Source organism: Oryzias melastigma, linkage group LG11 (assembly GCF_002922805.2).
Source record: "Oryzias melastigma strain HK-1 linkage group LG11, ASM292280v2, whole genome shotgun sequence".
Classification (NCBI taxonomy): Eukaryota; Metazoa; Chordata; class Actinopteri; order Beloniformes; family Adrianichthyidae; genus Oryzias; species Oryzias melastigma.
Window position 1 is genome coordinate 5,651,826 of NC_050522.1, and position 27,908 is coordinate 5,679,733.

Sequence of the window (27,908 nt, forward strand, 5' to 3'; positions counted from 1 at the left end):
CCTTTTTTTTTTATGACAATGCACCCTATAACCTGCGTGGTGGTGTTTGACAGTGTTTATTTAATCTTATGTATTACATGTTGCTAACAAAGTTGGGAATTAGAATGGCCACAGTAACGTTTGTTTACGTGGTATCGTGAAGTTTTGGTAATATGACTAACATGCAGTGGTGTTGGACTGTCTTTTTTGTGTGTGTGTTAATAATAAGGTTGGGAGTAAGCATAGTCACAGCAACGATTGTATAAGCGGGGCCATTTCTTTTAATTTTATTTATTTATTTTACAACTTTCAAACAAGGTTCGGAGTTACAGGTAACTTAGCTTACGTGTAGCAGTGTTGGACTGTTTTTTTTTTACGTTACTAATAAGGTTGGGAGTTAGCATAGTCACGGTAACATTTGTTTAGGCGGTATCATGCAGTTTTTTTGATTTTAACATGTTGCAAACAAGCTTTGGAGTAGCATGTATTCTGGATATGCTAACATGGCTAACGTGTAGTGCTGGTGGACTGTGCATGTTTGTTTGTATTGTTTTTTACATGTTACTAAAGTTTGTGAGTTAGCATAGTCACAGAAACGTTTGTTTTATCGGTAATATTCAGTTACTTCGCACGTTTCTTTTTAGGTTGGCAGTTACATGCTAACATGGCTAACGTGTAGCGGTGGTGAACTGTACATGTTTTTTTTGTTTTTTTTACATGTTACTAAAAAAATTGAGAGTTAGCATAGTCACAGAAACGTTTGTTTTATCGGTAACATTCAGTTATTTCACATGTTGCATATTAGGTTGGGAGTTACATCTATTCTGAATATGCTAACGCTTCTAACGTGTAGCAAGTTACGAACAAGTTTTGTAATTTCTATGAACGTACTTATTAAAGTCTGACTGATTTATCTCGCACTCTTTTGTCTAGCTTATTCCGCTTTATGCGCCTTATGACATAATTTCCAAAAAAGACCATTCATTGACGCTGTGCCTTATAATCCGGTTTAGAAATACGGTAAGACCCAAATGACTGAAGATGTAATGAGTAAAGTATTGCCTGAAATCCATCAGTAATGCCTTACACCAGTGTTTCTCTAACCCTGGTCCTCAGGGCACACCGCCTGCTTGTTTTCCATCCTTTCCCGCTCAAACACACCTGTTTCTAATGACTGTCATTATCAGGCGTCTGCTGAGCTTGATGATGAGCTGAATCTGCTGTGTTTGAGTGGAAAACATGGGAAACATATACAGGACGGTGTGCCTGGAGGACCACTGCCGTGTTCCATGACTTTACAGCAAAAAGGAAGATGTTAGTGTTATGTATTATTTGTGTAATGGGTTACTCCCAACACAGCTCCCCAGTGAGCTCTTCAACACCAACAAAACTAAGGCTTATTATTAAAGGGAAGGAAGACAGAAACCCCCCAAAATACATACTTTGAAGCATTAAATAAATAGAATTGAGTAGGAAAACCTTTCTGAGTTTGTGAGAGCAAGAACTCTCCTGATGATTTTTCAGATCCTTACCTTATTTGACTCTAATGAAACACTTTTAATCTGCTTATTGTTTAATACATGGGTCTGCAAGCCTGAGGCGCTGCAGCCACATGTGACTCTTTTACCCTCTCCATTGTGAAATAGTTTAGTTTATTAAAAGAAGTTTAGTGCACATCTAACTGTAGCTTTGTTTCCATTGACTATAAATGTGCGCACATTGGATTTGCAGTATCAAATTTGTCTAATGGAGACACGACAGTTGAAAAAAACCTCGCAATTATCAAAAAAAGTTTTTGTGCTTGGAGGAGGTGGTTTTTGAGATATACTGAAATTGACATATTTTGCAAAACTGCAATGGTCCATGCATGATCCAATTAGTCGACTAATCTGAAAAAATAATCTGTGATTAGTCGACTATCAAAATAATCGTTTGTGGCAGCACTATTTGAACATACTCCCCCAAAGCTGTATCAATAGTTTTAACACATGCTGTCAGTGTCCTTTATTAGTTTTCAAAGCATGTGGCATGGAGGAGTTGAACCTGCTCTTCTTCTGCGTGTGAAGAATTTAGTTAGTGAGTCATATTTGCAAAGAGCCGCTGTGGGCAGGGTCAGGGTGAGAGCAGGCGACGCACAATGGCGCCTCCTCCCCGAACACTCGCCGAAGCAATAATTCTTCCTCCTTGAAGGCCTCGGGCATCAATCCCTCGCAAGATGTACTTTGGAAAATGACTCCATTGCATTAAAGACGCATGCACACGTCCTGAATGTGTGTTTGTGAACACGCATTTACTCTTTGTTTGCTCACGCCGAGATACTTGGCGTCTGCGCCTTGTGCGACATCTGTGAAAGGAGTACATATCTAAATGTGGAGGTGGAGTGTTTGATTCTGCGTGTCAAAGAAATATGGCTTCGAGGCTGCACGGGTTTTATTAAATTGTGGAGCTCATGATGAAGCATCTTATTCCACATACAAGCACTCCATGCAGACATGTGGATAGATGTCTTTTGCACATCCTTTCAATGCATTTGCCAGCAGCAACACACACACACATATACACACTATGGATTTATGGCTCCCTTGAGTCTTGGCTGTTAATAGGAAGACTGCCACTTATCAACGCCAGCTTTAACGACAGCCTGCTAAAAACAGGACGAAGAATGATAGTTTGTTTTTCATCATCTCTCGCTGGGAAAAAGTGAAACGATGCGGAGATTTACGGCATCTGTTCACCTGTGAGGCAGAATTATTAGGGCCAGTAACCCCAGATTAGAGAAATAATCAACTAGAAGTCTGTGAATTTATATCCTACATCTCTTGTGTTGCTATGGACGTCCTCCAATCTCTTGGGCTATCAGTGATCTCAGCAGGACACTCACAGTGACGTGCCAAGACGACGATGATAAACGTGCCTCAAAAAGGTGCAACGTTTTAGCTTTTATAACAGTTTAGCCCCAAAGTAACCCTTTTGTTTAAATTCAAAACATTCAAGTCGTTCAGGACATTCCTGCTTGTACTTAGCTAAACTTTATAGTTTTTGAAATGTTGAGCAAAATATGTCCTGTAGGAAATAAATGAGAAATTGCTCTAATTCTTCAAGGACTTTGTGCACTTTGAAACTTGTGAACTACTGCATCCTTTCAGCTAGAAACTCCATTCAAACTTTAATATGTTCACAAACAACTGGGTTTTTAAGGTAATTTGCAATTTAATTTTTTAATTTAGCACCAAGCTAGCTGTTTTGGCTAAGACGTTTTCCAGTTCTTTTAGCTAATTTGGAGTTTAGCTACTATTTTAGCATTACGCTAGCTGTTTTTTCAAAATTTGACTCCCTTAAGTTTAGGCTATTTTGGAGTTAAGCTAATATTTTTGTATTATGCTAGCTGTTTTGTCTTTTTTATGTATATAATTCTTAAGGCAAATTTGGAGTTGAGCTAAAATTTGAGCATTATGCTAGCAGTTTTTTTCAAAATATGACTTTAAGTTCTTTAGAAAAATTTGGGATTTAGCTTATTTGTTAGCATTATGCTAGCTTTTTTGTCTAAATTGGTATTTTTTAGAATTCTTTAAGCAAATTTGGAGTTTAGCTAGTATTTTAGCTTTATGCTAGCTGTTTTTGGCTACTTTAGACATTTTCCAGTTCCTTAGGTTAATTTGGATGTAACTTAATATGTTAGCATTATGCTAGCTGTTTTTTTAATTTTTGACTTTTTAAAATTCTTTAGGCAAATTTGGAGTTTAGCTAATATTTTAGCACATTGCTAGCTGTTTTGTCAAAATGTGATTTTAAGTTGTTTGGGAAAATTTGGGGTTTAGAGTATATGTTAGCATTATGCTAGCTGTTTTGTCAAAACTGGACCTTTTTAATATTAAGTTCTTTAGGAAAATTTGGAGTTTAGCTGATATTTTAGCATCATACTAGGTGCTTTGCTAAAATTAGAAAAGTTTTCAATTTTTTTGGCCAATTCAACATTTAGCTAATATTTTAGTAAGCTATCAGCTTGATCATTTTCAGCTATCAGTTACAGCATTTTCACCTATTAACTCTTGCATCTTCAGCAGCCATGTTCAGCTTACAGCATTCACACTTGCAATATCGCAGACAATGCTGTATATCTAGTTTATCTAGTATATCTGTATATCTGTTTATCTAGTTTGAGATTTAAAAAAAAAAAAAGGTCAGAGCTGTGCAGCAGTAGAGCGAATTACCCTTTCATTGGAAGATTGCAGGTTATAATGTCCTTGACCCGGACAGGACACTAAACCTCACATTGCTCCTGCTGGGTATAGTTGGCACCATTAGTTGTGTTTCCATTGACTATGAAATTGCACACATTAGATTTCCAATAATAAATTTGTCTAATGGAAACTTGACACTTTCTAAAAAACGTGTATTTATCGAAAAACGATTAAAAAAAATAATAAAACAAAGGCACTAGAGCAGAGAGCTCCATGTTATTGTTTGCCCGGGCCCCCCAAACTACTAAGTCTGCCACTGAATGGGACGATGAATTTTAAGCTCTTAATCAATCAATCAATCAATCAATCAATATACTTTATTAATCCCCTGGGGGGAAATTCATTCAAGCAAGGTGGTCAAGTACTGTATACTGTAATTATACACCATTGACCTTTATGAATTAAAAAAAACTAGGATATTAATTTCTAAAAATATTTTCAGGAATTTAATGTGAACTGGATTTTAGTTTTTTTTTACTCTTAAAGTAGCACTTTATAAAAGAGGGAAGTGGCAAATAGAAGATACTATGCTGATCTTCTGAAGGGTTCTTGGTCTACTGAACACAGTACAAAATCCTGCTTTGAATTTTAGGAAAATTTTACCAAAGTTTTTTTCACTTTACTTCTAGCCAAGGTTTTTATGCTTTATTTATTTATCTGGTGAAGCCTGCCTTTCGGCAAATGTTCATAATTCACTAAAAGCATTACTCTACAGATCAGGATGTAAAGGTAAAAGCATCTTCAGGGTTGACTTGTTGGCTAAAAATTTTAAAATTAATAAACGTAATAACTTCCAACAGTCCTATCATGGAAAATAACACAAGTTGTTTTTAATAAGAGATGCTTTCACGCTGTTGTTTTCTTTGGTGGTGCTTTAGCAGACGGTTTATGCACAAATCAAAGAGCATAGAAATGGTCCATAACATGAAAGATGAACCCAAAGGGTTTAACAATAAAGCTGATTGAGACGCTAACACAGACAGGGTGATGGCGAGATGTTACGCTTCTCCCACTGCAAGTAATTCTTTCCGTTTATTTGCATGACAACTTATGCAAATCAGGTCACAAATCATGTCCAATTACAACACCTCGGGCGGAGTGTGACTCGTGTGCACAAAGCAGGTTAAACATGTGCAGCATGTCTGAGTCTAACAACGGGGAGGGAGATATGAAAGCTTAGCTTACTGTCTTCGCTTTAGTTATTTATTTGCTACCCTGAATGCCGGTCATTTTTGTGTTTAAAAGAATAAAAACATATTTTTCACATTTAGTTTAAACAACAAAGAATTGAAGGGCTCCCATTATAACTTTATGTTTTATAGAACAACTTGTTTATTTTAAAGCTCCATCAAACAATGTTTGTTGCTTTTTCATTTTTTTTAAAGCTACCATTTTTTTTTTTTGTTGTGCTTATTTTTTTATTTCTTCAGATTTGCCGTTTTCTATATTAAAAAAAATATCGAAATAATTTATAAGTATTAATTATTTAAAAAAAAAAACCTACTCAACTCATTCAGTTGAAGAACGGGGTGTATTACAAATCAGACTAAACACAATTTTTGACAGATCTTAGCGTATAAATTGAAGGTCAATAAACACCACCAAAATTAACTGGTACCAGATTATAAGGCAAATGCTCTATTTTTGAAAAAATAAAGGATTTCAAGTGTGCTTTATGGGCCAAAAATACACTATGGCTCATTAATTAACTCTGATTTAACTTCAGTTTTTTTTATATTTACAAATTTCTAGATGGAATGCACCACAAACGGTAAAGTAAACTGTGAAAATTACACTATTCTACAACATTTGCTGCATTAGGACGATCCTATGTGACACAAAATGTATTTTATTTTGAAAAGAAGTCTTGTTTTACTCAGAAGTTTTCAACTGTTTCATATTTTTCATATTTTCCCTAAATGCTTATGTTTTATTTATGCAAAAAAAGTGAATTTGTATCTATTATAATAGTAACAATAACAAATAAAAGTCAGTGCCTTGTATTTCTAAAGGGTTTGGTGAGACTTTGTGGCTCCAGTTGGGATTTGGTGAGTAAGAAATGAACACGAATGGCTCTTTAAGTTTTTAAGGTTGCAGACCCCTGACTTAGATCAACGATTGTCAGTTCTTGTCATCTGGCTCCAACATGGCGACATCCGTATTGTGAAAAAATGGGGACTGAACTTGTTTCCTCTGGCTGGAGACAGAAGTGAGGCTTTTTCTGTGGGTGAGGTCACACTCGCTCAGTCCAGTTCTCATATAGTCAGTGGCTGCAAACAAAGTTGGGAGTTGCAGGTATAATACACAATGTTGCTAACGAGTAGTAACAAACAATATTTAGAATTGCTGTCAAACTAGTCAAAAAAACATCTGGCGGACAGACGTATATCTGACTCTTGTCTCAATAAATGTCCCTTTTAGTTTGTACACCTTATGGAAGAAATAAGTCTGAATATAGACTATTTATTGACGTTGTGCCTTAGAGTGTGTGCAATGTAATGCAAAAAAGTTCTGCTAATTTTCTCTTTCTCTCAGTTCCCATCCAGTAGCTAAAACTGGTGGCCCGCGGGCCATTTCTGGCCCCCAAATGGATATTTTTGGCATCTGCCTTATTATGAGAGTTCAATGACTACTAAGCAATTTTGTGTGCATGTCCACGCTTCTTTGATGAAAGCTTGAGATGTTTCAGCCTTTATGCATAAAACTTTGCATTTGCTATTGTCGTTGGATCAGAGAAGTCCTTACCAACAGTTGCTAGCGTCGTTAGCTCCTGTCGTTACGCAGGACATGCAGAAGATATTGCGTAGTAGTACATAGACATGAACAAATGTTCAATAAACTTGTCCAGTAGACATAGACAATGGGCCAAATATATAGACAGTGGGACACAAAACATATTTTTGGCCCAAATGGAACCCCATACGACCCAGACAGCCTCTGCCTTCAGTGGCCCCACGATAAATTGACTTTGAGAACCCAAACAAAAAAAAAAAACAATCATAAGACCCATGTCATTTCAATAAGATTACCTAACCAGACACTTCTTACAATCTAATTGTAGTTTGCTTTGTTTTATGGGACACTGGAAGGTCATTATGGAGCGTTCTAGTACAAACTTGATTCACAATATTGTAAACAAGCAAAGAAAACACATACAATGCAATGTTGACTCATTTGGAGCGCATCATTAAGACGCCGACGTTCATGTTGTGACCCGCAGTCAGCCGGCCCCCATCGACTGTGTGAGAAAGCACAAGTGTTTGTTTAATCCAGCTGCTAATTCCAGATTCATGGTGTTTTGTTAGTGTCATACCGCTACCTTGTCCTCCAGCTCCCCTCTCTGCTCTGTCTGTCTCCTCTGCATTCTCCTCCTCTGCTGCTCCTTGATTCTCCTCCCCACAGGAGCCAGGGAAGAGCGATGGCTGGAAAGTCAATAGAATCGCTCGGCCGCTGCATCGGTCACTCTGTCCCTGTTAGTCCTGCTAGCTAATCAGATCTTCTGCCAAACCTTGTTTTGGGCTTTATTAGTGGCATCCCACTGCAGAGTAAGGAGAAAAACAGAATACCGGAAAACGGGAGAAAGAAGGAGTGCACTTCATAAAATTTTGAATACGCTTTGGGAACAGAAAGCTCTGCAGCTTAGACTCGTATTGTTCTGGGCACATCAGGAATGTATCGCTGCACATGTGGTGAGTTGTTAATGAGCAAGTCATTCATAAACACTACATCATCATAGCCTGTGGGGACATTTGGACATCACACCCATGATACTAATACACTGAAAAAAATAAGAAAAAGCATTAATATACATTTAAACTGAAGCCTGTTTTAGAACCTGTTAGCAAAGATTGTTTTTTTTTCTAGATTACAAAATGTTGAAGTAATCTAAATTAATAATTACATTTAATTAAATTTGTGGATTAAAATGAATTAGCTTGTCCCCACAAAAGTTACAATTTTAACAACATTACATCATTTGTTCGTTGGTACATTAACACCATGAAGGTCCTGTGATACAGTAAGATGACAATAAACTAAAGTTACTGTATTTTTGGGAATATAAGTCATAGTTTTAGCATAGTTTGGCCATTTAAGTGTTTTGTTTTTTTTTTTAGTTAAAGAGCAGCAACCACTAGAGGGCACTGTAGGCGCGTGTATCCGTATTTATTACAAGGGCAGAAGAAGACATCAGTCTTACTCCAGGCGAGGCGGATTGTTGACACATGATAAAGAATTCAGCATATTTAGATATTTGAAGTGATATCAAGAGTTTATTTGACTTTCTGGGTTGATAAAATCAATTAATCGATCTGAATTGATCTAAGCTTAATAGATTAATAATCAGTCCATAAAAGTAGAGATCGATGTAATGCATAAAGCTAAAGTCTGCTAGCCTGACGCTAACATTTAATGGGATTTCCCATAGAACGGCTAACGCTAACACTTGGTCAACCTAAACATATATTGCAGACAATATAAACTCACAGACATGAATTTCAAACGTTTTTTTACAGTAACCATTTGTGGTCTAAAACACTGTTTTTCTTACTTTCTTCTTCTTCTGGATTAAGGTGTATTGCTATAGCGTGATTGCCACCTAGTGGCCAATATGAAACGTCCTCCAGGACTCAACTGGTTCTTATATCCTTGACTTTGAACATTGACACAAATCACATTCAGTGTGAATGCACCTTTATGCTATGTTTGTCAGAACTATCACACAAAAACACAAGAACAAACAACAAATAACTTTGAATAAAAGTGAACAAAAAGGCTTCAAATATCAACACATTTTAGGTATCCTAACTTCAGTTTAAATTAGGACTGCCACGATTTGTCGACTAATTGACGACTAATCGACTATTAAAATAGTTGATGACTAGTTTAATTGTCGATTAGTCGTTACTTAAAATTATATGGAGTCAGGATATGGATTGTAGTAAAGTTGAAGTTATAATGGCATTCTACTAGCCTATTGGACTATTCTGGCATTTATTAAGGTTTTTAGGCTATTTTATAGTTTAGCTAATATTTCAGCTACATACTAGCTATTTTGGGTAATTCAGACTTTTTCCAGTTTTTAGGCTATTTTGGAGTTTAGCTAATATTTTAGCTACATGCTAGCTGTTTCGGGTAATTAAGGCTTTTTTTTTTTGGCTATTATGAAGTTTAGCCAATATTTCAACTGGATGCTAGTTGTTTTGGCCAACTTTGTTTTTTTTCAGTTTTTTAGGCTAATTTGGCATTTAGCTAATATTTTAGCTGGCTATCAGCTTCAACATGTTTAGCTATCAGTTTCAGCATCTTCAGCGGCCAAATTCAGCTTACGGCATTCATGCTAGCATTATCACAGGTAATGCTATTTGTAGTTTTTAGTTAGTTTAAAGCTAATGACAGCTAAGATGTGTGTTTTATGTCCAGTTTGCGCATGACCTGGTTAGTTGACTAATCAGAAAAAATAATCGGTGGTTAGTCGACACTTAAAATAATCGTCTGTTGTAGCACTAGTCTAGTTTAAATCAACAAAAACATTTTCAACCCCAATAGTGGGGAAAATGCAAAACTATCTACAAGAATAATCAGCAATAATAAAGGAAACAATATCTCTCTTTATTTTCTCTTATTTTCCACTTTAACCGGAACTCTAATGTTGTTATTCAGAATTATAAAACTACAAAACTGCAACAGGAAAAATATATTAAATTTATATTGAAAGAAAACATAAACTTTGCATGAAACTAAAAGTAATAGTTTAAAGTATCAACATATTTTAAGTATTCTATGAAATGATGTCTTCAGTTGGGTCTTCATTATTGTGTTCTTGTCTTTAATGTACGTTGTGAAAGTTTTACGACACGGACGGAGAAGTCAGATGTTGTAAAAACCCAGTCTGAATCTTTGTTGTAAGAGTTCTCAATGACTACAGTGGACAGCGTGAGCTTGTCGTATACAAAATAACTTTCCCTTCTTTTTGTAAAAGTTCATTTTTTAGTATTTTCCAGCATAAAAAATTTCTTCGCCCAAAAAGATAAATAATAATTTAAAAAAGTTATCTGACTGAGTGATAACTTGAGCAAATACAGATTTAGTTTGGTTTTAATTATGTTGTTTTCTTGAAGGCAAAGACTTCTGTTTGATCTTTTTTGTGCCTAAAACAAATTGCCTTCAAACTCAGTAATTGTTTGTGTCATCCCGACAGGAGCTTTAATTCACTTTGAGTTTTTGGAAAGTCTTTGCAGGACTGCTCTAATTGAACCGCATTTATGGCCCGTTAAGCTCAAGATAGAGCATTATTTACGACCCAACTTTAAATTTTAATTAATCCATTTAATTATTCTGTGTACTAAAATGGCAAATAGATAAAAAAAGACAGGATGCACACAGTAAATAACACTCCTTGTTTAGAAATTAAGTTACTTTGTTTACACCCACTCAAACGTTGACTCACTGTTAGGAGATTCTGTTACTTCTGACCAAAAAGTTATAGAGGGCAGAAATCAAACCTCTGTAAATGAACAGCTTTCAAAATATTCGCTTTATTTCTTTATTAGTCCAAAGAATGCCTAACCCCTTGATTACTATTGATGCAATTATGTATTAAACAACTTTGGCTCTAAAATAAGTTTAATTTAGCATCTAATTAAAATAAAAAACATAAGTCTACATATATATATATAACTTAAATTAAATATGTAAATAATGTAAATAATAATTGAATTATTTAAAAAAACGAGAAAAATTCGGGCTACAAGGCAAAAATATCTCAATTACAATATTATCATATTTTATCATTTTTAATTATTGCTGTCACTTTTTGACAAATATTAAACTTTGGAACACTGGAACTCAACATTTTTTGTTTGGTATGTTGGTTATTTATTAGCTATCATCTTTCTGTACAATGTTTTTTTTTTTTTATTATTTATTATACATTTAAAACTGTACTCATAAGTGACCAAATACCTAAACCATATCATGTCTATAAAATACACAACATTTTGTTTTTAATCCTTTTAAAACTCTATAGAATCATAAAAAAATATTTTTAAATTATCTTTATTTAATTAATTGTCTTTCTGACAAAAAATAAATAACTAAAAGTAAGTTTTTTTTATATATACCTTAACGGACAGATTTTTTCTCGATGCCTTTCCCGCAGCATGCCTCTTGGCTTCCACTTAGCTTCATCGCTTTGCCGGGACGAGAGTGGCACAGCACTGGAATGGTGTTATTTTATCTCTAATTATTTTCTGCCCCTGGATTATTGTGAAGCGATTTGTGCGGAGCGCTGAAAAACACAGGGGACGCGAGAACGTCACCTTGTTCCATTTGTCAGCCTTGATTTGTTTGCTGTAAATGTAATTGACTTGTGTCTCTGCAAAGGAGGCGACGAAGAATTCATTTTTAAAACCTATTTCCTTCTGTCAAAGCCTTTCTATTGCAGTGTGAAGGATTCTATGCTGAATTACATTCATTCAGCAGTGCATCGGCATTGTTATCACTACTTTTATTGAAGAGACATTTCCTGATTTATATTTATTTACCATATTTTCTGCACCTAAAAACCCACTTTTAAAAGAAAAAAAATGAATTAATTCTGGTTGTATTTGCCAACGTCAAAGCGATTTTGAGAAGTACGCGGAGCTCTGTCAAAACGTTTGGTTGAGTGTTATTGTGAAAATGCTAATGCAGCTAACATGTTTGTCAGAGTAACAAGGTTGGGAGTTAGCGTAATCGCAGGTTTGTTTCAGCTGTATGAGTCTGTTCTTAAAGTTTTCCAATTAAAGTTTGGAGTTTCAGGAATTGTGTATACGCTAACTGGCTAACGCATAGCGGTATCTGTGAGTTTTATCCGTGTTACTAAAAAGGTTGGGAGTTAGCAAAGTCACAGCACAATGTTAGTTTTAGCTGTGACAGTCTGTTTTTTTTTTTTTTTTTTTTACGTTTTGCAAACCAGGTTTGAAGCTGCAGGAATTGTGAATACGCTAACTGGCTAACATGTAGCGGTATCTGTGTTTTTTTTTTCCACAGTACTAAAAAGGTTGAGAGGTAGCAAAGTCAAAGATAACGTTTGTTTTAGCAGTATCAGTCTGTTTTTTTTACGTTTTGGAAGTAAGGTTGGTGGCTACAAGTATTATAAATGAATTAACTAGGCTAACATGTAGCAGTGTCTGACTTTTTTTACGTGTTACTAACAAGGTAGGGAATTACCAAGTTTGTTTTAGCGGTATCAGTCTGTTCTTTTACATGTTGCCAACAAGATAAGGGGTTACAGATATGCTAGCATGGCTAACAAGTAGCAGTGTTGGACTGTTTTTTTTAAAATGTTACTAACAAGGTTGGGAGTTAGCGTAGTTACAGTAGTGTTTGTTTTTATCAATATCAGTCTGGTTTGTTGTGTTTCGTTAACAAGGTTGGTTGTTAACGAATACATACAAACTCGGCTAGCATGTAGTGTCTGAATTTTTTATAATGCGTAACTAACCAGATGAAAAGTTAGCATAATCACAGTAACTCTTGCTTTAGCGAGATCAGTTTTTTTTTATTTTAAATTTTGCAAACGTGGTTGGGAGTCATAGGTTTTGTAAGTATGCTAACTGGCTAATCTGTAATGGCGACCATGCTTTTTTTTTTCATGTTATGAACAAGGTTGGGAGTTAGCAAAGTCACATTAACAGTGTCATTGTTTTTTTTTTTTTTTTGGTTTATTTGTTTTTTACATTTTGCTAACATAGTTGGTAGCCACAAGTGTGAATAAACTAACCCGACTAAGGTGTAGCAGTGACTGACTTTTTGTGTGTCACTAACAAAGTGAGGAGTTTTCACAGTTACAGTAAGTTTGTTTTAGCTTTATCAATGTGTTTTACATGTTGCAAACAAGGTTAAAAGTTATAGGAATTGCAAATTTGCTAACATGGCTAACGTGCAGTGCTGTTGAGTTGTGTTTTTTTTAAGTATTATTAGCAAGGTTGGGAGTTAGAGTAGCCACAGTAATGCCTGTTTCAGCGGTATTAGTCTTTTCTTATTACGTTTGGCAAACAAGGTTGGTAGTTACAGAAATTGTAAATGCGCTACCTGGCTAACGTGTAGCGCAGACTGTGTTTTTTTTTTTTTTTTTTTTTGGAGTTACCACTAAGGTTGGGCGTTAGTTTGGACATTTGTTTTAGCGGCATCTGTCTGTTTACTTACATTTTGCAAAAAAGTAACAAGGATTGTGAATACGCTAACCTATTCACAATACCACTAAAATGCTTCTTTTGAATGTGCTAACATGGCTAATGTATAGCTTGTTACAGAGATGTTTCTGGGTATGTCTGAATTCCCTTTCTACTCACTAAATAGTGCGTTCGCCGTTTTATAGTGCGGACCAAATCTACAATTCCAAAATTGAGTGCACCAGAAATTTCCCAGAAGTCTTTGCAAAAAACTAGTGTGCGTGGATGGTAACTACATTAGCGAATACAGACCACAATGCATTGCGGTCAAACTATTTTAGCCAAAAAAAATGTGTTTAAATGCAATTTTTCAATAAACTTTGCACATTTTTATCATCAGAAGACAGTGGATTCATAAATAGATGTAAAATGTTTGGGAATTCAGACATAGCCAGATACTCAAGTGACAGACTCTTAAGTGATGGTCTGCCTTATAGTGTGAAAAATCCATAAATAATCCCAAAAACATAAAAGTAGAGATCCAAAATTATATATTTAAAAAGATTTAAATGAAGGATTTTGAGGAAAATATTTTAAGGCGACTCCTGGTTTTACACTACATTATTGGTGGTCATCCGTCTGGTACCTCACATTAAGTCACTATGGAGCAGGAAAAATGTAGATAAGATCAGAACAATCTAAAATGCTGTTAATGGAGTGTAGATAGCCTGAAGATAAAGAAGTCACACTAAGTTGCTGGCTGGTAGACACTTTGGGAGAAGTGAAGTTGTGTACTTCCATGTGTGTGTGGATGTGTGTAAGCCATTACGCAACTCTTAGTCCAAAACCAAGGGGGAATTAGATTTAAGAAATAGATCTAATTTAAGATGATGGAGCACTTATCTCTGGTTAAGCACTGGCACCATGTTCCATCACCTCTCCACTCATTTACACTTGCTCATCCTTGAATGGGGATGATTACATTTGCTTTTCTGCCGAGACAGTGACAGCTGATTATTTCTGAGGGGACTTTTGCGTCTTTTTGAATGTAAAAAAAAAAAAATGTTTTTCCTAGTTTGTTTTTGCAACACTTTTTATCTTGGTGCTTTAAAAATCAACCAAATATGTTCCTTTAATTGATCTTCTTCTCTAGTCTTTGGCGAAAACCTTTGACTTCCTCTCAAGTCCGTTTTTTCCTAGTTCACCACTATCTCCAGTACAGTTTGTCTCCATAAGCTGGTTGTGGTTATTCTCTGCGCCATCACCCTCCAGGATCTCCTCCCAACCCGCACATTTGCTGCCGGGATCCACACCTGCCTGTGTGAATATTAACTTTGCTGCACGCCGCAGCAGAGGCTTTCTTCAGGAGAAAATTAAATTATTGAAGTCAAAAAGATGTTAGTCGTGTTTGAAATATTGATGAGCTGAGGGATGTGTGGGAAAGCTGCATATGTGATTTACAAATCGTTCCTGCCACTTGCACGTCTCACCTTTGTTGTTCATTTTAACATGTTTGGGAAAAATCTGCATGAAAGTCAAAAGGGATCTTTAGAGCGCTAATGGAGGGAAATCGCACAATTTAGAGGAATTATTTCTCTGTAAAGAAATTTTAAAAAATCTATTTAGGGTGGAAAAGGCAGCCACATATGAATGGTATGAAGAAAACACAAAAATAATTAGATTTTTAGTGAAAAAGTTTTGAATTTAAGTAGAAAATCTCTTTTAGTTTAATGGAAAAAAGAATAAATAAATGCAAAACCACCATGGAAACAGAATTTGACTCATTTAGAATGATCTCCGGCCATGATGGCGTGCGCTGTACATGCGGCTAATTAAAGTGTTATGATCAGAGAGAAAAAAAGAGCGTGCATTAGCCGACATGAGAGCGCATCTGAGGCGAGGCTCCGTGGACGTGTAAAGCAGAGCAGAGCATTGTACGCGACATTTTCAGCTAATTAATGAAGTGACTCCCACAAAGCAACCAAAAAATTGAACAAATCGATGTTTTGAAATCCACACCAGAGCTGCTTCAAGTTTTGTTCTCTATCCGTCTCACTGGTTGTTTAATAGACACACAGATTGTGTCTGTGTACTAGTGTGGGGAAAGCCTTATTGTGTGTGTTGAATGTAGACATTTTCTTTCTCTAGTACTGTTATTTTAAACAGACTATATGTTTTTTATAGACCCACTCTGATGAAAATAGTGTTTTTAACTTGTTCTTGCAGCATTTTTCTGATGATGGAGGATATATAAGAATAAAATGAAGATGAAAACTGAATTTACTATCTGAAAAACACATTTTTAATTCCACTTTCCATGAACTTGGAAATAAAAGCTCCAAAAAAAAGGATTTATTTAAGAAAAATCTACTTATCCTTGTTCCTTGTTTTGATGTGAGAAATGATGAAAGAAACAAATTTATTTGAAATGTAACACCTAAAATAAATAAAATAATGAGAGTAACCTGATTTGGTACAAAAAATGCTTGAATTTTCACAGTGTATCACTAATCATTAGTTTTAATGCTGATTTTCTTTAATTATCACTTATCTTACATGTATTATATCCGGCCGGGAAGATCGTTTTAGATTTTTTGTGATTAATGGCTCTTCCAACACATTCTCATTCCCAGCTCGTCACATATTAACGTTTGGTTAAGGACCCTTCACGTCAAAAATGTACGTTTGGGTGTCCCCAACTTGTCGGGTTTTGATATCCAATTAAACCAAGGCTCCCCAACCTCCATGCTATTGGTCTGGTACTGGGATGTGGACCGCACCGGTATCCTAACCCATACTGGACAGTTGGTACTGGACGCAGGTGAGCACTGGTTCCAAACGGTACCAGGTGCGCACCAGGCTAGGGTTCAGGTACCGGTACCGGCCAAAAACGTTATGTTTTAGAGTGTTCAACAGATGTTTATGTTTATGTTCGGCCTGTGACCTAAGGTGGGTTTGGGATTCTGGTCCCCTGTGCGATTGAGTTTGACACCCCTGACTTATGTGGTTGAAAAAAAAGATGATTTGCTATCTGGCATGACATAATTAATTTTCACCTATAGAAAAATCATTTTGCACAATTAAGTTTGTAATCAAACACATTTTTTTTAAAGTCCACTTGGAAGAAAGTTGATTTCAAGATATCCAAACCCTTCTGATTACCTGGTTCAGGTGTGTTCAGCCAATCAGAACATGCCAGAGCAGGAGACGTTGGAAAACATGAAGGAATCCGGTCCTCGAGGCCTGTTGTAAATAGAAAGCTCTCACCTATTGAGGGGAAGAGGGGATGGGGTTGCTTTGCACCAACAACTTAGAGGCCAATTTCTAGTAAATTCCTTTTCCTGTTCAGAAACTCTCTTAGAAAACAACTATTTTTGTTAATTTGGCTGAAATAAACATAATTAGAATTAAAAGACCACTTTTACGGTAGATCAAAAGATGATCAGGGTGTGTCTGTAGTTTTTTTTTCTGTCTTAGTGTGACAAGTTAAAAAAATCCTTACAAATCTTTCTAAATATTTCAACGCCTAAAATAGATTAGAAATGAAGAAACATAGCCACAGAAAAAAGACGTCTTATTACCATTTTAATAAATGTGTACATTTCATATTATGTGTATCACCATAGGCTATACATTAAATTCATTATCATTTATTTCTGAGGATTATTAAAGAAACGTGCTTGAAATTTGAAAGTGTCAAAACCAAAGCTGAACATTGCAAAAGTGATCCGTTCTCCAGTTATTACCATTTCAGAATTACCTCTTTGTCTGCAAAGCTATTAAGCAGCATGATTGCCACTTTTAATACCAGGAGTTTTTAGCTGGAATTGAGGGCACTGAAAGCAACTCTATCAAGGTCAGATCATGCCCTTGGGCAAAGTGATGTGGTACATTGGAGCTCTCCCAACAAGAAAGGATGAGAGCTGATAGAAATATGGTGTAACTGTGGCTTTCTATTAACTGCAAGAATCAAATTGGACGTGTGGGGGAATCGAGTGCCATTTAACCTCCACGGGTTTAGGCTTTTTTCATGAATGGTAACGACTCGTGAGCGTAGATCACAGAAAATCTTAGATGGAAACAATTTCAGAGACTACTCTTTGTTTTTTTAAAGCTGAGATAAAATCAGCTTTTCTTTGCTCCGGCTCGTGTCTGTGTGAGTTTGTGCACTTGGCACCTCGGCATGAGTTTTTGAAAGCATTGCTGGTTGTGTGATGGGCAGTCAGCAGAGAGTTAGAGCTCACAGAGCACAACACAACATCAACTTCTGGCCTTGAGGATTGACAAGTTACGGGTCTTGTATAGAATGAACACACACACACACAAAGCACAAAAACATAAAAATGAACACAGCGCGCCTCTCCGTGCACGTCTCCCCCGGTTCTTACCACCCATCATTTATTGGCTAATGTCTCTCCTCTACTCAGCCATCAAAATCCTGCTGCTGTGTCTGTTTTTTTTTCTATCCTCCCTCTTCCCTTTAGAGAAAATATCAGCTGCATCAGCACTGTGCTTACCTTCCACCCTGAGGGTACACAAGGGCCTGCACACACAAACACACACATACTCCAGTGACTCAAATCTGAAGAACAAATGACCTGATTTAGGGTCTTTCTGATTGCAGTTGTAAATATGTATATCTAATTATCAAGCCTGACCGGAGAAAGGTAGTTTGTCCTTTCTCTGGGGGTGGAGTGCTCCTGCCTCAGGTCCTCAGGTGGAGGAGTTTAAGTATCTTGGAGTCTTGTTCACGAGTGTGGAAAGATCGGAACGAGAGATTGACAGGCGGATTGGAGCGGCGTCCACCGTCCGTTGTGGTGAAGAGAGAGCTGAGCCAGAAGGCAAATCTCTCAATTTACCGGTCAATCTTCGTTCCAGTACTCACCTATGGTCATGAACTCTGGGTTCTGACAGAAAGAACGAGGTCCAGAATACAAGCAGCTGAAATGAGTTTCCTCCGGAGGGTGGCAGGGCGCTTCCTTAGAGATAGGGTGAGAAGTTTGGAGAGAGCTCGGAGTAGAGCCGCCTCTCCTCCACATTGAGAGGAGCCAGTTGAGGTGACTCGAGCATCTGATCCGGATGCCTCCTGGACGCCTCCCTGGAGAGGTGTTCCGGGCATGTCCCACTGGGCGGAGGCTCCGGGAAAGACCTAGGACACACTGGAGAGACTATATGTTTCTTGGTTGGCCAGGAAACGCCTCACTGTCCCCTCATAGGAGCCGGAGGAAGTGACCGAGGAGAAGGAAGTTTGGGCATCTTTGCTTAGACTGCAGCCCCGAGACCCAGTCCCGGATGAGTAGAAGAAGGATGGATGGATACAAAACTCTGCGTAATTGTTCTTTTAATGCAGAAAGTATGTTTTTGTATAGCCAGAGATGAATGTCCACTCTCCACTTGTGAGGATTGTGAAAATCTTCAAGTTGACTCTCAGTTACCACCACTGGTCAGATTCCCTCAGCATCTGTGTGGACTTCCTGTGCAAGGATTACTTTGGCTGGAACTCAGCGGTTCCTCTGCTTAAACTGCAGTTCAACAGATAGGAAGAGCTGCTGGCTTTCCTTTTGCAAGACACGTTCAGTGGCCACGTGTTTTGACTTGAAATTTGACTTAAAAACATCTGTTGCAGGGAGTGACCGCCAGAGTGTTGTAGCCGAAAAAGATCATTTTCACGCATTTCCAAAGACTTTTTCATCGAGAGTGGTCGCTTGAAGGCGTGTTTCTGAGTCAAATGTGAACATCAGAGGGGAATTTCTGATAATGTCCTCCAGCTCCACAGAAACTAAGTCCTCGAAAACGACACAGGCATGGTGGTTTGGACTAAAATCCTGATTATAAGACCATTGGGCACGCTTTTAGAATAGATCAGAAGATGGGAATTTCTCATTCCCTAATTCACCTTCACTCCCCAAGTTTCACTCATACATTTCTAAAATCTCCTCTTCATTACCATACGTTCAACCTCTTCCTTTGGAGTCAACCCTCTTCACCTTTTCTCCCTCTCTGTCTCTCCCTCGTTCCCGTGAGTAGTGGTTAGATAATTGGATGGGGGGTGGTTTCTTCACTTAGACAATGGTAAGGCTAGTCGGGTTGAGCGCCCTCTTAATAAAGCTTCACCCGGGCCAAGCACACACTTAAACTAACACTTGCTTCCACACATTCACTCGAGTGTGCATGGAAGCACAAACACACCTGCGATTCTCCTCTGCTGACTTTATTTGGGCTGTTTCTTTGCGTTCTAATAAACCCATTTTGTCGTTTCGCTTGCCATTTTTATCTTTCTTGTCCAAAGCCCCTAAGCCCCCCTACCCATCAGTTTATCACTCACTTGAGACACCTGCGCTGCATTTCCATTCAGACACCTCGGCTGCATTGATATCTCACATCTTTCCTTGATATCAGGCTATCCCCAGACGCGTTTTTTTTTCTTTCTCCGCAGAACGAGCTGCGTGCCTCAGATTGCCATTGCCCGTATCGCATGGCACCGTTTAATGTTTGCAAACCTTGCCTGCAAATCCACCTTCTGTGTGTTTCCTCTCAGCTTGAAATGTGATTCATAGCCATATCTGACTCACACCAGGTGATCGGGAGTTGAATGCTGTGAACCTCAGTCCCAGTGGGTTGAGCTCCCCTCCTCCTCAGGTCTTCGTTTACTCTCTATAAACCCCTTTTAGCTCGAGTGCGCTGCCTGATCTAAAAAGGCTGCCTTCAAGCTTAATTTGTGGTCATCGGAGAGGCTGTTTGCATAAATGCGTCTCATTATTTAGCTGACATCCATCTGCAAGAGTTACTGAATACTTTAGTCTATAAGGGCTGTTTGTGAGTAAAAAATTGACAAGCCTGTATGGGACATGGAGGTCACCCATTGGGAATTTCAAGATCGTAGACAATTCAGTGAGTGAAAATATTTTTGCCCGTTGTTTTTTCCTACAGGCATGCTGTGAACAACAGGTCTTAGTGAACACTTAAACTCACGCAAGGGTACGTAAAGGGGAAGTAGATGAGACATGGGTACGTTTTAAGACCCACAAAACCCACAATAATGCACAAAAAGTCCATTAGTACTGTTCAAGTAATAAGTGTACCCCCTTGTGGGCTCCATGCTTTTAACCTGACTTTTAAATCAAGAAATTAGACAGAGTGTACTTTGTGTGGACAACCTTTAGACAACGTACGGACACGTACCCCACACTTGTGTGTGGCCAGTAGTGAGCCAGTACTCATACTTTACTAATAACTGGAGTGTGGTGTAAGGACGCAGTATGACATCATAAAAAAGGATAATGCTCGACAAAGTGTGCATTATCAGAAATTAACGCAAGCCATAGGGAGTAGGGTTGCTTCCACAAAGTGTGTTACGACTTGAACAGAACTAACTTCTTGCACATTATTGTGGGCTAATGCACACTTTGAAGGGCATTAGAGAACGCTTTAGCAGAGAAGCTCCGCAGAGAACGCGGTAGCATAAAAGCTCTGCGGAGAACGCGGTAGCATAAAAACTCTGCGGAGAACGCGGTAGCATAAAAACTCTGCGGAGAACGCGGTAGCATAAAAGCTCTGCGGAGAACGCGGTAGCATAAAAACTCTGCGGAGAACGCGGTAGCATAAAAGCTCCACGGAGAAAGCGGTTGCAGAGAAGTTCCGCAGAGAACGCGGTAGCAGAAAACGCAGTAGCAGAGAAGCTCCACGGAGAACGCGGTAACATAAAAGCTCCGCAAAGAACGCGGTAGCAGAGAACCTCTGCATAAAACGCTGTGGCAGAGAATCTCCGCAGAGAACACAGTAGCAGAGAAGTTCCACGGAGAACGTGGAAACACAAAAGCTCCACGGAGAACGCAGTAGCAGAGAAGCTCCACAAATGACCAGAACCAGAGGTCTGCAACAGGTCTGACCTAAATCCCCCTTATCTACCCTTACGTGTTGTATTAGTGTTTCATTACAACCTGGCACCCACACAATGACTGTGTAGAAACAACGTGCCCGAACATTTTTGCTTTACGGGCTCACCAGATGGTGTATGATCTTAAAAGCTCCTCCTCCTTCCACCTTAAAGCCTGTTTCCACCCTTAAAGGCAGATATGACCAAAGCTTTACTGTAGTAGAGTATATATAGTAAAGGAGACATGACCTTGGCTGCACGGTGGCGCAAGTGGTTAGCGCTCTCGCCTCACAGCGAGAAGGCCCCGGTTCGAATCCCGGCTGGGACCTTTCTGTGTGGAGTTTGCATGTTCTCCCCGTGCATGCGTGGGTTTTCACCGGGGACTCCGGCTTCCTCCCACCGTCCAAAAACATGCCTCATAGGTTAATTGGCGACTCTGAATTGCCCCTAGGTGTGGATGTAAGAGTGGATGTGTGAGTGATTGCGGCCCTGCGACAGACTGGCGACCTGTCCAGGGTGTACCCCGCCTTCGCCCTTCAGTAGCCGGGATAGGCTCCGGCACCCCCGCGACCCCGAAAGGGAAGCAGCGGTCAAGAAGATGGATGGATGGACATGACCTTTGTACAGAATTATACATGTGGGCTTTTTAGCTTGTAATTTAAACCTTTCTGGTTTATCATGTCTAAGCTCAAAAGGTCAAAAAAAACATGTATCACTGATGTTTTTCCCAACAAATAAACAAGTTAGTCTGAAGACAGCTTGATTCCATACAAACAAAGGGGTAAGCCTGAGCAGATCTTGTAATCCACTTTTGTTTTGTCAAGTTTTTTTCTTTTTTTACCGAGTACTGCTGTGCTTTGAAATAGAACTCCACTTGTAGCTGTGAGGATTTCATACATGTCAGCTGAGAAGAATCTGCAGCAGTCTGGACTGCTTATCATCAGTGAAATGGCCGTGCAGAAAAGTGCAGATAGGATCGATTCAGACTTCAAGGGAAAACAGATAAGGGAAAGAAATGAAAAAGTGAGTTCATAAGCATTTGAAACTACATCTGTGACCACCAGGTACAAGAGTGCTGAGGTTAGCATCAATCTTAAACTCGGAAAATAAAGGCTAAGGGCAAAAACGCTGGAACTTGAGTTTTGAGAAGGAGAAACATACAGCAGGTTTGGTGTAAATGGTTTTGAGATTGGTCCAAAATTAGGTTTGATCGATTTGAGGCATGGGATCTATGATTATCATGGATGCAAAATTAAACATATTGAATTAAAAAAGAAAATAAATACTCTTTAATCAGAAATGTGTGTATTGAAGACAATTATTTGCATTGATTTTTGGCAAAATGTATTGACATGAGAAATCGAATCGTCAATCGAATCAAAAAGTTTTATGTTTTAGAAAAAATTTAATCAGTAGTCAAAACGGTAAAGAATCAACCTTTAAGCTTCATTCTGCATCAAATTCACGTCGGCCCACTCTCTTTCAATTCATATCAAATTTACTGCTCAACACCTGCACGAAATTGTCCTTGACACCCAGCCACGTACAGGAGGAGCAACCGCCAATGTTTTTCTGGACTTTATTCATTGCCACATACTGAAAACATAGATGATGTTGAGTGGGTAGCTTGGGTTTTTATGGAAGATTGTTCCCATCATAAGGTACTTTGACACTAAAATCACTTTTTTTTATGTCGCGGAAAAAAGAAAAATTGTAAAAAGATTATTGTATCATCAGCATAAAGATGAATGTTACAGTTTGATCAGAAATTTCATCAAAAAGGAAAATGGGAGCGGTCCCAGACAAGAACCTTGAGGAACACCTTTATAGATTCCAATGTCTGACTGAGAGCCCCAAAAGGGCACACTATGATGGTTGGAAACAGGAATCATGTAGGTATCATTTGATCGCTTTTGTCTCACCAATATTCTCCTTTTTTCATAGGTTAACAGGGTTTCAGCTCCCATCGCCCATCGTGAGCACAGGCTCCAGGCTCACGTTGTGGTTACTGTCGGACTACGCGGTCAGTGGACAGGGATTTAAAGCCGTCTATGAAGGTAAATTTGTCTGTTTTTTATTTAAGCAAAAAAAAGAGCTTTATAAATGACCCATTAATTCGCTTGTTTTGATTATGACTTTCTTTTATGACTTTTTATAACAACAATCATGTTAAAATTTTAAGAAAAATAGATTTTTTTTCTAACAAAAGGAAAAAAAACAACTTGGAGCATGAGTTGGATAAAAGTTGTATTAATTTAAGGAGTTAAGTTATTTGTTTTGCCTTTTAAATAAATTTGTGTTTCTTATTCTGAGTGATTTTAAAGTAAGTTGTAATACATTTTTTAAATACCTTTTACCCTGAAATCCCCAACCAAGGGACCATTAAACGTCTGAAATCAGAGTCTGGGGCTAAGGATGAAAAACTGTGAAGAATTGCTAAAATCTATCTATGCAAGTAACCTGCCTGGTCTGGACTAAGCTCTTTTATCACAGTGATTTAGAATGTTTCCTGACCTCCACTGAGTAAATATTAATAGTTGGCTCCTTCAGCTCCATGCAGGTGGCTCTGTGAGCTTTGCAAGATAATAACAGTTATTACTTGCCAGTATTTAGCCAGCGTTTTTCAGATATAGGGAAAGATGTTGGTTGTTGAAACATAATGATTAAATAGAACAGAAGTAAGGGGGCTATTGGAAATAAACCAACTTAGTATTCTGTTTATCACTTGTACTGTCAATAAGTTTTTTTTTTTGCACTCACTTGGCAAATAACTTCAAATTTTACAGCTTAGGGCTTTATGTAAAATAACCTTAACTCGTGCTGTGATTTGATTAGCAGGAAGTTCAAATAAATCAAATAAACCCCATTGAGTAGCAGGGGAAGGAGTACAAAGTCGTGATAATTACCTGTCGACATTCTCGCACAGGTGAGACTAACTGTGGTGACCCCGTATCATCTGGGAAAAGACCGAGTCTCTGCTGTGTTAACATGTGGAGCTGTCTAATAATTTCACTTAAATGCTAATAGAGCATGGAGAAAAGTATATAGGCCATGCAAATCACAGGAAGGCCTAACTGTAACAGAATGGATGGGGGGCAGTGGTCGACTTTTGGTCCCACAGGATGTGCACATAAATATCCTAATTTTTCTATGTAGTCATTAGCACGCTGGTTTTCTTTACACCTTAAATTAGTTTTAAAATAAGCAATGATAAAAACTTAAAGCTCTATTAGTTTGGGCACACTTGATAACGTATACTTTTGACCCGTCCCACTGTGGAGGGTGTGTAGTCTGTAGTCATCCCAATGAAAATTGTCTTTTTTAACATATTCTTGGTGTATTTTTTTTTTAATTGAAGACCTATATGAAAAAAAAAATATGATTAAAACCGGGTTTATGAGAATTTCTTGCTTCAAATCAGGAGCAGATAAAAACTGGATGCTTGAAAAAGCTAAGACTAAAGTCTACGCCTGAACTATTCTAGCTGGCTCTCTGATATTGTTGTGACAGCGCCTGACCTTGGCCTTACCCGACTCTGCTTTACCTCTGTAGACTTAAGGTTGTGTTTGACTCCTGTTATCCAACCAGTAGAACTACCCATCTGGTATCCACAGGTCTGGATACCCAAAACCGCACATCACCAATAGTGAAAAACACTATACAATCCTAATTTGGTCTTAGATCCTTCAGTAGACGACTTTACCGGAGAGCTGACACTAAAGGGCCAATTACTTGTTGTATAAAGTGGTTTTGATCAGTTCCTTCTGTTACATCGCCATACATTTACTTAATTGGTTGACAGTGACAGTAGATGTGAATTGGCCTTAATAGGTAGTTTAAAAAGAAAGTTCAGAAAACTATTACCAGTTTGGAGTTTTTAACATTTTTTTTTTTTACTCATTGCTTGACGTGTTCTTCATTTTCTTGGTGTTTTTCTGTGAAATATGTCTGGTCCTGTACCAGGTATTTGTTTAGTAGTTGTTTAAAGGCACTGTTCCACACTACGCCTCCTAGGAATTGAATTCTCCAAAAAAGAAAATGTGGTTTTTAGAATAAAATTCGGGAGATAAAGAAAAGTTTGTATTCTGGTTGTGAAGAATGTTTCTTTACAAGAGTGCAGCAAGTGAGTGGGAGTCTTACCCAGCTGATTTTTGTGTGTTCTGTGGAGAAAAAAAAAAAAAAACAGCGGCCGGGTCCCACTGGTGTGGACTGTGGGAGGTGTTTTAGTTGTATCAAGCCCTTGGCTATGAACCATTCTTATCAAAACATTGAAGGTGACAGCTTGGTTCAGATTGTTGGCAGTAAGTTAGACTCATTTCCACCACTGGGTGTTGGGCTTTGCTACGATGGCCTTTGTCGTGGATTGTGTTCTTAACCTTTACAAGGGGGGTATCTTTTGAAGCTTTTACTGGGGGTCTTTTGCAACTGTGATATGCAGGATCAGCCCTAAAAACTCTGACTAAACCAGGAAAGAGTGGGTTTTTATATCACAATATTTAGTATTAGACAAAGTTTACATTTGCTCTTTTAGAACAAAGAATAGAACAGGTTTATGGTTTATATCTTCAGCTTCTGCTGTTATAAAATTTTCAACACAATTAAGTTATAGTCTTTAGTACAATGAAAAAGTTAAAGTGCCAATTAGCTGGTCAGTCTCCTAGATTAGAAAAATGTTACAAATACAAATTGCCTAAGTCAGTTTTTTACAAATCAAGGTTGGTGCCACTTTTAAGGTACGGACATGTCGGGCATAAGACGCATTTTCAAGAACGCGCTACTGAAAGAGTTGCTGTCATAAACCTACAGCCAGGAACAAACCACATCTATTAAGTTCTCCTTCTTGATCACCTTTCAAACAGTTGACATTTCAGTGAGTTAAAAGTGACGCCATCCAAACATCACTACCGAATAGGAGTCCCTGATTGGTCAAAGTTCGACTTGATTTAGCTTGCAGCTAGGGCTGGGTTGTTAAAATTGATTAATCGATTTGAATGAATTTACGCTTAATAGACAATAATCGATCCATAAAAATATAGATCGATCTAACAAATAAAGCTAAAGTCCGTTAGCTTGATGCTAATGTTTAACGGAAATTCCCATAGGACGGCTAATGCTAACACTCGGCCAATGTAAACATACATTGCTGACTAAATGAACATATTTATAAACTCACAGGCATGAGTTTTCCAAACTCTTTTAAGGAAATAGTTAAAAATAACTTTTGTGGTTGATTTTTACTCATTCTTTGCACATTCTTCTTGAAATAGTGTACTGCTATAACTCGAGCTCCACCTAGTGGCCAAACTGAAACGCCCAGGAGAGGCAGAACAATGTTACATGTTAATGATCTTAACATTTTTGTTGAAACTTCTCCTTTAGAGAAACTATGTAACACTGTATTGTATTAACAATCTTATTTCACCAATAATTTTGACAGTGTCAGAACACATACTAGATTATTAGTATATTTCTTAACAAATGTGTCTAAATGTGTAAACTCAAAATTGAATTGAATGGAATTTTATTGAGTGTATCAAAATTAAAAATAATTAAAGAATTGGAATCGAATCAATCCAGGCTCTTGTGAATCGAACCGTATCTGGAAATTATTATCGATACCCAGCCCTACTTGCAAGGCACGTTCAAAGGACATATGTTTTGCACGTAAAACACAGTAACGATTCCATTTGTGTAGCTATGCATGAATGTGAGTTTTTCAACGTCCAAGACTTTTCATTGGAGGTGACCGCTTGAACACGCGTTCCCTAGGGCAATGAGAATGTAACTTTAGGGCCACTGTGATCCAGAGAAGGCCAGAAGTAAATTTCTACTCCTTCTACCTCTTAAAAAAGGTGGTGCAGATGGCTCCAGGAGTCTACCAGCAAGATGTTTTCAGCAAAGCCAGGACTTCCTTTTTAGGTTGTACTAGAAAAGAGGCCTCTGGTGATTATTCCTGCTTCTCCCATGAAGTGAATAAATGCAAATCTCAGAAAATCAAAGTTCAGATGGTCAACACATCTGTCTGTATGTACTGGAAACGTCGATGTGATTCAAATTGTACCATAAACATCACATCACAGGACGTGTTTATTCACCTGCCTCTTTTTGTATTTGTGATTTTACACTTTATATAAACAGGTATTTGTTTTTTGTCACTTTTCTCCTAACATAACTGCTTGGAGGAGCTGTGGGTGTAATTTCCCTCACAGTTAATGTAATTAGGTGAAAAATGTCAGCTGCTAGAGTCATTTTTTTATCCCCCCTTTTTGCTGTTAATAGAAATGATCTTTTTTGAAACACTGAAATGTTTTTTGCCTATTAATCCAATTCTATTATCAGACAAAACATTTCCTATTTTTTGATTCAGGTGGAAATTGTTATCTTAATGAATGTGATTTGCCATTCAAAACTGATGTTTTGAATTGTTAACTTTTGGTGGAGCAGTATCTTCATCTCCTCTAAGACTGGAAGACTTTGGGTTCAGATCCAGGTGGCTCATGCCCTAAAAATGGACTCCATCTTGGAATTTGTCATCAAATGTTGAATTGTGGGATTAGATTACCAAATATTCCCCAAATGTGACTCTAACTGCAGTGTAATACTACCCATGGATGAGGAGGAATAGAGCCCACATACTCAGATTTGTGACAACTAGTT

The 27,908-nt window shown here is 37.9% G+C and overlaps 1 protein-coding gene across 1 annotated transcript in view; it reads left to right on the plus strand.

Annotated features, from left to right (window-relative positions):
* The window catches only part of csmd2 (CUB and Sushi multiple domains 2), a gene marked incomplete in the record, with an annotated part of 326,634 nt that overhangs the window by 43,989 nt on the left and 254,737 nt on the right, over positions 1-27,908 (plus strand). Inside the window, 1 exon segment of the mRNA XM_024297994.2 lies at positions 23,196-23,308. Within this exon segment, the coding sequence (XP_024153762.1) occupies positions 23,196-23,308 (113 nt within the window).